The 13,122-nt window shown below is 41.8% G+C and overlaps 1 protein-coding gene across 4 annotated transcripts in view; it reads left to right on the forward strand.

The window, feature by feature from the left end:
• Positions 1-13,122, forward strand: part of LOC107656552 (calmodulin-binding transcription activator 1-like) — a 380,613-nt gene that overhangs the window by 335,146 nt on the left and 32,345 nt on the right. For 2 of the 4 annotated variants that reach the window (XM_016444445.1, XM_016444444.1), the window contains exons 1-5: positions 809-881; positions 5,602-5,742; positions 6,963-9,193; positions 9,967-10,093; positions 10,376-10,510. In XM_016444445.1, coding sequence (XP_016299931.1) covers positions 878-881; positions 5,602-5,742; positions 6,963-9,193; positions 9,967-10,093; positions 10,376-10,510 — 2,638 coding nt within the window. In that variant the 5' untranslated portion in view covers positions 809-877. Of the gene's footprint in view, positions 1-735; positions 882-5,601; positions 5,743-6,962; positions 9,194-9,966; positions 10,094-10,375; positions 10,511-13,122 lie in introns of those variants that run through there. The other 2 variants (XM_016444448.1, XM_016444447.1) reach the window with 2 other exon arrangements.

Here is a 13,122-nt window from a genome sequence, read left to right on the forward strand (position 1 = left end):
ACACAACTCCTCTGCACTTCCGATTTCTCCCAATATGGGGACAGGAGACTTGTCAGTCAATAAATGGGAAAACCAAGTAACTGGCGTTACTTTTTTGAAAAAGTAACTCAGATATTTTCTTGTAAATTAAAAAAGTAATGCGTTACTTTACTAGTTACTTGAAAAAAGTAATCTGATTACGTAACTCGCATTACTTGTAATGAGTTACCCCCACCACTGTCAGTATGTGTTATCTTCTGACCAGGTGAATGTATTTTAGTAGTAAAGACAGAATGTTTTGCAAATGTTTTCTCTTACCTTTGTATATACTGCCTGCTAAGGCAGCATTTATTAGCTTTCGGACATGGCCATGATCAGGTGTGGTTACCATGGTGCTTTCTGTAAAAGTGCCAGCGGCTGTATGAATGTCTTTCTTTGTGTGTATTACCCCATTGAGCATGCAGTATGCATAGATTTTGCGCATGTACGTCGAACTGTAATGCTGCAGGCCGGGAGGCAGCGGAGAACCGCAGCCCCCAATTCACTCAGCACGTAATGCTCATAAAACTAATAAAAATGCTAATGAAAGGGACAGTTTTCTTCAGTGTTTCAGTGTACGGTTTTGGTTTTCGTGTATGCGTTATGTATCTGTGTTTCACATGACATTCAAATGTTGGTGTGCTGGAACGAGATTTTGTGAGTGTGTGTGTGTGTGTGTGTGTGTGTGTGTGTGTGTGTGTGTGTGTGTGTGAAATCTATTGTCCTGGTCCACTACCTGAATGTGCCAGCTATCGAGGATTGTGGGAAGCCATGTGGGCCCATCCTGTGCTCCATCAATACAGACAAGAAAGAATGGGCCAAATGGACGAAGGAGGAACTCATTGGCCAGCTGAAACCCATGTGTGAGTGTCCGATCACATTCCATCAACTGAATGCATAACCTGTCTCTTCTTATGCATGTTTTAAGTGATCACTGCAAACAGTGTTTCAAGAAATACCATTACCAAACTGCCATTCAAAGGTTTGGGGTCAGTATAATTACATTTATTAATCTTTTCTTTTTTTGACTTAGATGTTGCATTTATTTAATCAAAAATATTATTATATTATATTATATTATAAAACACAGTGATATTGTGAAATATGTAATACAACTTCAAATAACTCTTTTCTCATTTGATGTGTTTTTGTTAAAAACAGTTGTGCGCCTTAATATTTTTTTGTGAAAACCATTTTTTTTTTCAGCATTTATTTGAAATAGATTTTTTTAATAATGTAAAAGTCTTTCCTGTCATTTCTGATTAATTTAATGCATCCTTGGTGAATAGAAGTATTTATGTAAAAAAAAAAAAAAAAGTACTAACCCCTATGCAAAGGTAATGTATAGAAAAAAATACATTTAATGAGTTTTATGCTTAAAAAATAAATCAGATGGACTTCATATCTCCATATTACCTATCTTGAAATTGATTTTCAAATTTTTAATGTTACATATCTTTATTACATTTTACAGAATAATATTAGATGTAGCAAATTTGCATCTCAGGTAAATCTAATTAAAAAAACAATTCTGGAAAACAAAACAAAGATACTGTGAATGTTTTGCACTCTAGAAAAGGCCTTTGTGAGAAATCAGTGTCCATTGTGGTTCACACTGCCCCAACAAACCCCAACAGCTGTTGGTTCTGGTTAGGGCAGTGTAAACTAGTCTAACGATACTTGACAATGTCTTCTGTAATTTCTGTATTATTTATGCAAGCCCGGTGCTGTTTTAGTTATGCAATGTTTCATGAGAGGTTAGTCTTTCCCAGCTCAGCCCTACTCCAGGCAAATGTTTCCTGCTGCAACTTGTGCCCTTGTTCATAGCAGGAGTCTCCATGTGGAAGCCTTGGCATGATTATTACCTCACCCAATCCGAGGCGCCCGGGTGTCCCAGGGTCAGTGGAGCCTCTTGCCTGCGTCTCACTGTCCAGAGTGATAAAGCACGTTGGTTTCCAGTCAGTCAGTGGAGGAGAGCAGTGATGTATTGATTGATGCCAGTGAGTGGGCAGAAGAGTGTCTGACTCACCAGAAATCCCTCCACACCGCTTTGCCCGTGCTTTATGCTTACACTGTGTTTATGTTTTCGTCTACGACAGGTCTAGGTCACAGAAGTGACCAGAGGAAACCTGTCTAATGAGGATGTTGTAAAAAAGGAGACGGCGGCATGCATATAATCATGTTTACCCTGAGTCTTATGAGGACACGTCTCTGTATGTGATGCCTAGCATTGATCATTTGAACTAGGACAGGGCTGTCAAGGTAATGAATATATGAAGTCGGATCCCTCGCGTCAGCACTTTTAGACACAGGATGTCAGTGAGGAGAATACAGACGAGCTCAGCTGACATTGTAATCGCTGCCGCATGTTACGATCCCCTTAAGAGCTCTCGTGGCAATCACTTAAGAGCTCCCTTTCACATTGACTTTAAGACACGTGCAGTAAACTAATGTGTTCATTACACTCCATGCCTGATCTATCCCAAAACCATTTGTCGTAATGCATGCAAGTCATTAACATTGCAAATGGTGTGGACAATGGCAAAGGTGCGAGATGTCTTCCACCGGTCAGGCCCGGTGCACTGAGACTAGGCTAATAGGGGCACAAGATTCACCCTCATAATCTTCAAACAACCATCCGTGATGTGAGCTCATCTGAAAAGCAACAGTACCACCTAGTGGTGGCGCTGCAGACATGCAGCCTGTTGATAGTCGGAGATTCATTGTAAACCTTATTAGCCATGCATAATTCATGGATGCATTATACATCAGCTCTACAAACCCAATGTGTTCCCTTGAGTGAACCATATCATACGAAAACAGCTTGCATTCATTAACAGGACGAGGTGTGCAGTTGGGATTGAATGCTTTAGGAGCGGTGCATTCCTCGACTGACAGTCCTCAGAGAAAGACTTCTGTAACTGTCGATAGGTTGCGGAGAAGTTTCTGTTTCTCCGCTTTAAACATTTTTAATGCATTTGCATCAGATATCGTAGAAATGAATCAGTGATGAGGTTGCGTCATCACCTGCTTTGCACAAAATGAGCGTTTCAACATTGTAGTGTGAAATATAGATTAGTTATTTTTGCCTTCAAGCTCTGTTATGCAGGGTGATTTTTAAGTTTTTAGAAAGCTTCTAAGATGTATTGTAATTCATCATCAAAGCTTTAAGCTCTCCTGTTATCTAGAAGTCTACCTTATTGCATTATAAGAAACATTTAATAAAATCCTTCATTTTTTCTGACCGTTATCTCATTATTGTACTTAAAGGTAAACAATTGCTTTTTTTCACCAATAACTCTTTGGTTCTTCTTTTATTTAGTTCAACCACTGTCATATAGAGAACACTTTTCACAATCTAATTAATTCTAGATTTGTAGTTGTTAAATATCTATTATCACTTAGAAATACATCATCTTACCCTAGTCAAATAAATTGCAAACGTTGTTTCATGTTGAAGTAGGTGTGTGCAGAAGAGGTCAGATGGCAGGTGATGGAAGGCAACGGTTGCTTAGTCACACTACAGCTGGAGAGAAGAACGCGCCGACCTGATCCATTCCTCTCCGCTGATGTAATTTAAGAGACCGGGGACCAGCCATGCCTGAAGCCCCCTCACTGCTGCATGAGCAGATGATCAGACAGTGGTTATAAACATACACACATACGCACAGCAGGGTGCGAGATATCTGATGTGATTTATGTTTCCTGGAGATAGGCTGCGATTAAAGATACAAGTTGATGGGTGTGGTTATGAGGTGCTTTGAGCTTGTGGATATGGATGTGGCTGGCGGAGAGAATGTTTGATTTGATTTGTCAGCAGCATTTAATCCAGAAGTTTCAAAGTCTTCCAAAGCCCTAAAATTAATAACATATACACAAATGTAATTGTAAACGTAAATACAATTAAGAATAAATGTAATATTAAACAAATATTGTTTAAAAGTTAAATGTACAAAATTAGTTTCTTTTGTAATGTAATATGCCATTTGTTAAATTTGTCTACATTTTTTATTATATTTTCAATTATACAGATATTTTACTAATCTTAATTACTTAGTTTTAAATGGCCCTGTGGTGTGATAAATCAGTTTTATTATTATTACAAATATTTTATAAAAAATTTTGTTTTGTGTACATTTCACCAAAACGTTGCATTAAAATATGATTTGCAAGCTAGACTTAGCATTCTAACAAATATTTTGTAATGTTACATTTTTATATTAACATTCATATTAATATTTTATCTAAATATTTATTAATTACACTTTCCCTTAGCAATTGCATTTTTTTTTTATACTTTTAGATGAAAAACAGGACAGCTGAAATTCCACAACTACCCAAATATTTTCTTGAGCACCCCAGAGGACACTCTGTGCTCCCCCCGGGGATGTGTGCAGTCCACCCCAGTTTAGGCACGGCTGCACTAAGGAAATATGAATTTCATTCCTCAACAACATTCGGAGATACTCAGACTCTGCGTCTCTGTGTGGTGGAGCAGACACAAGGAACATTGCCAGATGGGCTGTTTGAGCAAAGGACCGATAGTTTGAAGAACTGCATTAGTAACGGCAGGCCACTTTGGACTGAAGTGCAGAAGAATCCCTGCAAGTCTAAATCAGAGGATTCTTCTTCAGATCCTCGCAGTCAACGCCTCCTGCCGATGTCACGGCATATCCACCAAACCAGCTTGGCCTTTCATTACATGACCTGCCTTGTGCTGCGACTCTGGTTCAGGCTCATGCTGTGAGATTGATTTGTCTGTTCAAGCATGGTCATGCTGGTGTAATGGCTTATGGAACGCCGCTGCGATTCTCTGGCCAAACGCGGAATGGCAGAGCTCAGCAGAGCAGAGAAACCTGCTGTGTATGTGACAACTGTTGTGCCTGCTCTGGCTGATGACGCAGCACTGTTTGCGAGTTCAAGCCAAACGCTTTTGTCTCTTTTATCTATTTTTGTCTCTGTGTCTGTTTCTCCCTTCGCCTCCCTTTTCCTCCCCTCGCTTTCACATGCAATCTCACCTCAGCTTGTTACGCTCACTGAAGTAGCAAAGCGTGCACAAGCCGTATTAAGGTATCTCGATGCTGTTTGATATTCTAAATACCGTTCCTCTCCAGAGATCAGCACATTTCCTTTGTTGCATTTCTTTTTCCTTTTGCCATTTTACCGTTTCAGTTGTTGTTATTGTTCTTTTTCTCAGAGGAGAGAGGCTGAGCTTTGAAACGGTGATGGCAACAGAGGGCGCAAACTGCAAAAAGCACCTTGTCAAAAGGCAGGGGCTTTTACTTCAGCTGAAGTGAGACGAGGAAGACTTTTGCTCTGTGTTTTTCCTCCCATGTCAGCTGAAAATTCACTCTTAACAGGCCCAAATCTGTTCTTGAACTTTCCGTGTTCCCATCCGAGGTCAGAAAGTAGACCAAAAAGAATTACTCTTTTTCTCGTTGTACTCTTTTTCTGGACAAAGTGGTTTTGATATGGAGTCTGGCTCTGAGGTAAGGTCAGGGATGTAGTGCACAGGCGGGGTGGGGGAGGGCTGGAAGGCTCGGCTGGTGGGCTGACGACTGTGTCTCCTCTCTCCCTCGGCAGTTCATGGCATCAAGTGGACTTGCAGCAATGGGAACAGCAGCTCTGGCTTCTCTGTGGAGCAGCTGGTGCAGCAGATACTGGACAGCCACCAGACCAAGCCTCCTCCCCGGACTCACAACTGCCTCTGCACTGGCACTCTGGGTAAGGGACAGAAAGGAGGGCTGGGGTGTGGGAGAGAGAGGCCATCAGAAAGACACAGGTAGAGACGGAGGGAGCGGGTAGTGCTTTAAATATGTCTGCAAGAACTGTAAAAGATGAGGTGAGTGTAGAGCAGGCTGAAAGCCTAATTAGAGTAGCGTCCAGGCTGAACATTTCACAGAAGTGCTGATTTATTGAGCTGTCTATTGCAATGACACCACTGGGGGGCGTAATGTTCCTGTGTATCTGTGCAGTCAGTCTTTTTTTACTCAAGCATACAACAAATGAATTTTCACCTTATACTTCATCACAAATATCCAGCACAGCACTTTACAATCCCATGGTGTTGCTCCTATAGGGTGCCGTTACTCTGAAGCAAATTGAATTGCGTGTTTAAAACAAATGATTGTGGGGTAGATGGATTGCCATTTGTTGTATGTTCATATAAAATTCAATTGCCAAGTATGCAGTAAAATGACTAATGCGACACATCAGCCATTTATTAACAAAACGGGAAAGCTATGTGTTGGCTTCTTATGAAACTATTAATATTGATGATTGATGGTCTCTATAAAGATGTAAATTAATCTCAATGTTCATTCAAAGCATCAGCATCAAAGCATTTTATTCCATTTCAAAGACATTATGTGGCTCATTCTTTGAAATGCTCTTCTTCTGATGTACAAAGAAAACAGAGACTCTTATAGTGGTGTCATATATAAAACAGTAGTGTAGTTATTATCATGTGCTTTGTATTATTCAAAAATAGTTTCAATGGAATAAATAATAGGAAAGGGGGGGTATATTGCTGATTGTGTTCATTTAGATACTGTCATGAATAAGAAAGTTAATTCAAACAAGTAAATATTGACAATACTAATAATAATGGAATAATGTTAAAACTGTGAAATGTCATTAAGGAGTCATAAATATGAATTATTCTGAATGCAATAGAATGGTTAATGTCCACATTTGCGTTGTGTATGCAATACTAATAATATTGATAAGGAAAAATATTGATGATGACACTAGTGATTCTGTTGATAATTGTAATAATGTTCATTTTAAAGGGGATAATGCCATTAAGGGGTCAGAGATATTCATTATTCTAATAAATTAGTATAGATAATGATAATAATACATTGTTTTTATTATTAATAAAAAATTATAGTAATAATTTTTAGTTTGGAAAATGATTAGCTGTTTTCTGTTTTCTTCTGCAGGTGCTGGGAGCAGTGTGCATCATAAGTGTAACAGCGCCAAACACCGCATTATCTCTCCCAAAGTGGACCCTCGTTCAGGTGGTTACAGCAGCACCCACTCTGAGCTCCAGAATAATGATGTGTCTGAGGGCAAGACAGAACACAGCCACAGCAGCAAAAACAGCGGAGGAACAGGAGGAGGAAGCATACGTGAAAAACGCAATGGCAAGGTCCATAAACCTGTGCTGCTGCACCAGAACAGCACTGAGGTCTCCTCTACCAATCAGGTGGAAGTGCCAGACACGACCCAGAATTCCCCTGTGTCCATCAGCAGCGGGCTGAATTCTGACCCCGACATGGCTGACAGCCCAGCGGTCACAGGCATGGGCCATGTTGCCTCTGTTATGAGCAGCCTATCCCAGAGTGTCTTCATGTCTGAGGTGACTGGGGATCCCGTCTACAGCATGTCCCCTACTGGAGGCCACAATACCCATATTATGGGCCCCGACGCCACCTCTCACAGTCTGGTCTTAGGAGTCACCTCTGACAGCCACAAGTTTGCTTTTCCAGGAAGCGGGAATGCAGATACCGGTGGTCCCAGAGCAGATGGGCTGTCCATGCTCTCTGCCTCCGGTGTCTCTGACGAGCTTGTCCTCTCCAACAGCCTAGACTCCAGCAGCATCAAAATCCCAGAAGCCACCATGAACTTCGACCCTGACTGCTTCCTGAACAACCCGAAGCAGGGCCAGACATATGGGGGAAATGGATTAAAGCAGGAGAATGGCACATCCAGTGCCTCATCCTCCTCAACAGCTAGCACCAATGGTTTGCAACGCTCGCCAACTATATCCGATTCAAACTACGGCTTCAGTTCTGCACTGGTAAAGAACATCAAGACCGAGGACACCTCCTTCGAGCAACAGCTTGCCAAAGAAGGGAGATACCAAGTGGGGCCAGTTGTAAGCTGTAGCATTTCCAGCGGCTCAGGCTCCCAGAACTCACTCACCTTGACCCCTGCTTCCTCTCTGCTTCCCTCTGGAGGGGGCCTGAGTCCAAGCACCACCTTGGAGCAGATGGATTTCAGCGCCATCGATGCGAAGCAGGACTACTCCGCCGGTGCCACGGCAGTAAGTTATAGCCATGCATTGAACAACCTAGCTCACCAAAACCGATCTCCAAGCTTTTTTCTTCAAGAAGCACCACAGACAGCCCAGAACCAGCAAGGCCGGCAGAGCTCCAGCCAGAAGGGCCACCTTCTGGAACATAATACCGCTGACGGAGCCTACATGGGTCTGCAGGTTGTAAAGACAGAATCGCCTGGCAGTAATGGTCATCTCCACCACCATCACACCCACCAGGGCCAACACAGACCCAACTGCAATGGAGGCTCACCCACCGAGGGACAAGGACAGACTGGCTCACTGCAACTCCTTCAATACCAAGGAGGTTTCCCAGGCCTTGGTCCAGAGCATGAGGAAGTGGTCGGCATGGATCAGAACCGCAATGTTGGATCCGGCCAGTCTGGGGCCACTGAAAATGGGACAGATGGTTTACTAAAGTCTGGGGATCATCTACAAGCCTGCGGAGGAGGAAGCAGAGAGAGCGGAGGAGCAGATCACTTCATGCAGCAGAGCTCTGAGAACAGAGCCGGAGCTGAGGCCGTGGCTTTGAGGAATGGAAACACTACGAGTGGGCCCAACAGCGGCTCGCAACAGCAACTCCAGCCACTGCTTCAGGGAGCTAATTTGGTTCAGGGGCTCTACAACACTCACCACGGGCTTAGTGGGACTGGAGCCAATGGCGGAGGAGGCACGGGCATGGAAATCAGCTTGGATCATTTTGACATCTCTTTTGGAAACCAGTTTTCTGACCTCATCAACGATTTCATCTCAGTGGACAGCGGAGCCACAGCGGTAGGGGCTGCAGGGACGTTATACACCCACCAGTTGGTGGCCCCGCCTGGGTCGGAAGGAGCGGCCACCTCAGGTGGGAACCAACAGCAAGGTCATGAGGATGCAGCCAACAGGGTGGCAGGATATAGCCCCTCAGAGCTTTGCCTCCAGTCGTGCTGCAGCCCCCAGTCTTTAGGTGGAGGTGCTGGCGGAGGGTCAGGAGAGACAGGCTCACTGGCCTACATGCATGTCGCTGAAGTAGTGTCAGCAGCAGTGGCCCAGGGCACTCTGGGAATGTTGCAGGCCACTGGGCGACTTTTCATGGTCACAGACTACTCTCCAGAGTGGTCCTACCCAGAGGTATGTCTGTTTGAATGAAATGCTGTACATTGTACATGCTGTACAAGTTTTCCTCCATTACAATTACACACTCAAATAGGCTACTACTATTACTACTAATTATTATTATTATTTATACAATTTTACTTATGTAAAATTATTTTTTAAATATCTTAAAGCAGCACTATTTAACTTTTTTTGTGTTCAAAATTAGCAAAATTTATATAATGAGCGAGTACATCATGAATTCATCTTCCAAACCGCGTTTTTGTCTTATTCCGAATCACTACGGTACACTTATAATAAGTACTTATATTTGGACTATTGTAGCCTGGTCGGGTCGTCACCGCTGCGGAGTAAGTTACACATACCTGCGTGAATCGCCATAGACATAAACTTAGCGAAGTAGATCCGGTTGGAATGTTCTTCCGCGGGATGTGTGCAGTTCTGTTTATTAACCGCTAGAGCGCCAAAAGTTACATAGTGCTGCTTTAATGTATGTATGCCAGTGATTGTTATCCAAACATCTCCAGTCCTGTTGCATTATTTCACCACAAGATGGCAGAATACCCTTGGAAACGCATTTAAAACGCAATTGATGTTGAAGTCTTGTTGTCTTCCACAAGATGGCATTATAGCATGTGTTTATTCTCCTTTTAAGCGCTACCTTTATACCAAAATATTTTAATAATTATTATGTGATAAACATGATGATGATGATGCTACTTGTCCTGCTGAGGGAATTTTTTTGAGTATACATATGTTATGTGAGGATTTTTTCCTCCGTATTTCAGGGTGGTGTGAAGGTTTTAATCACAGGGCCATGGCAAGAAGACAGCAGCAGCTACACTTGCCTGTTTGATCAGATCTCTGTCCCTGCCTCCCTGATCCAGCCCGGAGTTTTACGTTGCTACTGTCCCGGTAATTTCACATTTATACATACAGAAGTGACTGACTAATTAATATATCTCCTTTAAGAGGTACATATTTTTTAATGTGATTGTAAAAAGAATATAAAAAGAATAATGTGTTCAATATTTCAAATAAACATTAAAAAGTAAATCTTTTCCTAGATTGCAATGAATTTCTGCCTTCAGACTTCAGACATCACCCCTTATAAGGCAGAGAACTGCATGAACTCTCATAGGTGTCAGTGTGATTTCCTCTGATCTTCTCTAATTACGGGGTTGTGTGTGTCTGCAGCCCATGACACAGGCTTGGTGACTCTGCAGGTGGCTGTCAGTAATCAAATCATCTCTAACTCGATTGTGTTTGAGTATAAAGCCCGTGCACTGCCCTCCCTACCTTCATCCCAGCATGACTGGCTGTCACTTGACGGTAGGTCTTCCTTTCTGTCTTTTTCTGCATTTGTGAGAGAAATATATATATATATCACTTTACTAAATCTGGAACCCATCATGTGACCCATGATTATTGAGCTACTTGAAGTAGGTGATTATATAACGGTGCCTTGGCCCAAGGCTTTTCTAATTATCCCACATTCAGTATTAACAAATTAGAAGCACATCTGATCGAAATAAAGAGTATGTCATGAAGCCAGAGAGAGTGAGTGTGTAATAACAAATTTGGATTGAGGAAGGGTAAGATGCAGTTTAAAATGTCCATGTGCAAGGTTTGCTTTACAGTTGACCTCTAGATGGGGATAGAGGGCATGTTTAGCAAAGAAAGCAGAGTTCTGTTGAAATCTGAGCAATCAACACCAGTGCTGAATATGTATTTGAGGTCAACAAGCAAAGCTAAAGAGTGTTATTCAGAGCTAAAGGGAGTGCAGACCACCCTGTAATCAGATAGAATTTCAGTTTAAGGGCTTTAAGAAGTAGGAGCTTTTGATGCTTTTTTTTTGCTCTTTGTGCTTTAATCTGAGGCATGGCAGGCACAAAGGAGAGATGGAGGCAGTAATTTATATAAGTGGTTAGTACTTTGGGGTCAAGGGGAAGGGCAGTCTGGAAATAGTACACTGACGACTTTGATGAGCTTTTCGTGACATAAGACAAACTGATTGCTCCTTCACATCTGACTTGACTTTGTATCTCTGTATTTATACAGAGGTTTTGGGGTGTTTTTTGCACAAAAATGCGTAATTTTATTCTATACGATTTTATCAACATTAACCTTGCAATAAGGTTGTTAAAAATTGTTAAATTAGATGGGACAAAAAGAAAGACATGTGACCAAGATCCACCATTAAATACTTCTACTGTACTGTTTCAACTTGCTTTACGCACACATCGGTGAACTTTACAAAATGTCCTTTAGCTGTCCCAGTCTGTTAGTGTTAACTTAAATGCAAGGGTTTAAGTCTAATCATACCATCGCTGTGGGGGATTTGCCCTCTTTAAAGCCTGGCAAACCAAATACAATCCCACACACGATTCAGCGCATCCCAGGCTGCCTCAAACTGAGGCTGTGGCGTCAAAGAGCTTATGAAAATATTGGAGCATATGGGCAAAGCGACACACCTGCCAATTTGACGTCCGAAGCTCTAATCTGCTTGCTCCGATCAGGTGATAGGAGGTTTAGCCAAGACAAACAATCCCGATGAATGGTTGGACAGCGAGGAGTGGCGGCCAGCGTTCAGATACAGCATGTGTTTGACAAGCCTGATGTTTGGAGAGCAGAAGCCTAAGCCAAACCAGTAGAAATAATCACGCATTACAGTAAGAGGGACACATGCGCTTACACCAACAGATGCACTTACTGTATATCACTGCACATATCTATTAAACGGCTGATTTCTGTGTGTATTTAATCTGGGAGGTGTGTGCGCGTGTTATAAGGACAGGCTAAGTGCTCTGTCTCCTATGAGTCTGAGTAAAGAGAGTGTCAGTGCCTGTGTGTGGTGCTGTTTGTCTGTGGAGGTGTGGGGGGGTGAGTGTTGTTACTGCAGTGTGCATTGACAGGGTAAAGTAGGGCATGGTGGAGGAGCCTGTAGAAAGGGACAACTGCAATGCAGACAGCCCTGAAGGCAGAGAAAGGGAGCAACAGAGGACCGAGGCCCCTCTCAGAACCCCGTTTCCATTCAGCACAAAACCAGTCCATTCACATCTCACAGACAGCACAGGCAACCATGCACTTGTGAATCTAGACTTAGACAACTGTGTATAAAAAACAAATACATATACATATATATATATATATATATATATGTATATATCTGTCATATAGCTACACACACGCACACATATATATATATATATATGAAGAGTTCAGATGCAAAAGCCTCTAAGTGTCGTCTGAAATTTTCATCTAAAATGAGGATTTTTAGCAGGCTCCTCTGTTTAGGTTCAGTAATTTTACTCTAATGGCAATGTATAGGTCATTTTCTATGCAGTGAAATAAGTCAAGTCACCTTTATTTATATAGCGCTTTTAACAATACAGATTGTGTCAAATATATAACATACTTAAAAATTTAAGGCAGCAACTGAACTATATACACATGTCTAAGTTCAGTTGTTGCCTTAAATTTTTAAGTTTAAACAAATTGGATGTTCAAGTCATTTCAACTCATTTGTTAAAAAAATGTCTAGTTGAATCTCGTATAACCTGAAAAATAAAGTTGAAATAAGTAATTTTGATGAGTTAACATAATAGAAAAACATTGTTGTGGCTTATTGATCAGATATTTTACAGTACAGGTACATCTCAAAAAATTAGAATATCATGAAAAAGGTCAATATTTTTTGTCACTCATTTCAGAAAGTGAAACACATATATATCATATTCATAGAAAGTTGAGTGGAAGGAAAAAGTTTGGTAGGAAAAGGTGCACCAGCAAAAGGGATAACCGCAGCCTTGAGAGGATTGTCAGGCAAAATCCATTCAAGAATTTGGAGGAGCTTCACAAGGAGTGGACTGAGGCTGGCGTCAGCGCATCAAGAGCCACTACGCACAGACGAATCCTAGACATGGGCTACAAATGTCGCATTC

The sequence above is a fragment of the Sinocyclocheilus anshuiensis genome, unplaced genomic scaffold, assembly GCF_001515605.1.
Source record: "Sinocyclocheilus anshuiensis isolate Anshui unplaced genomic scaffold, SAMN03320099.WGS_v1.1 scaffold1639, whole genome shotgun sequence".
NCBI lineage: Eukaryota > Metazoa > Chordata > Actinopteri > Cypriniformes > Cyprinidae > Sinocyclocheilus > Sinocyclocheilus anshuiensis.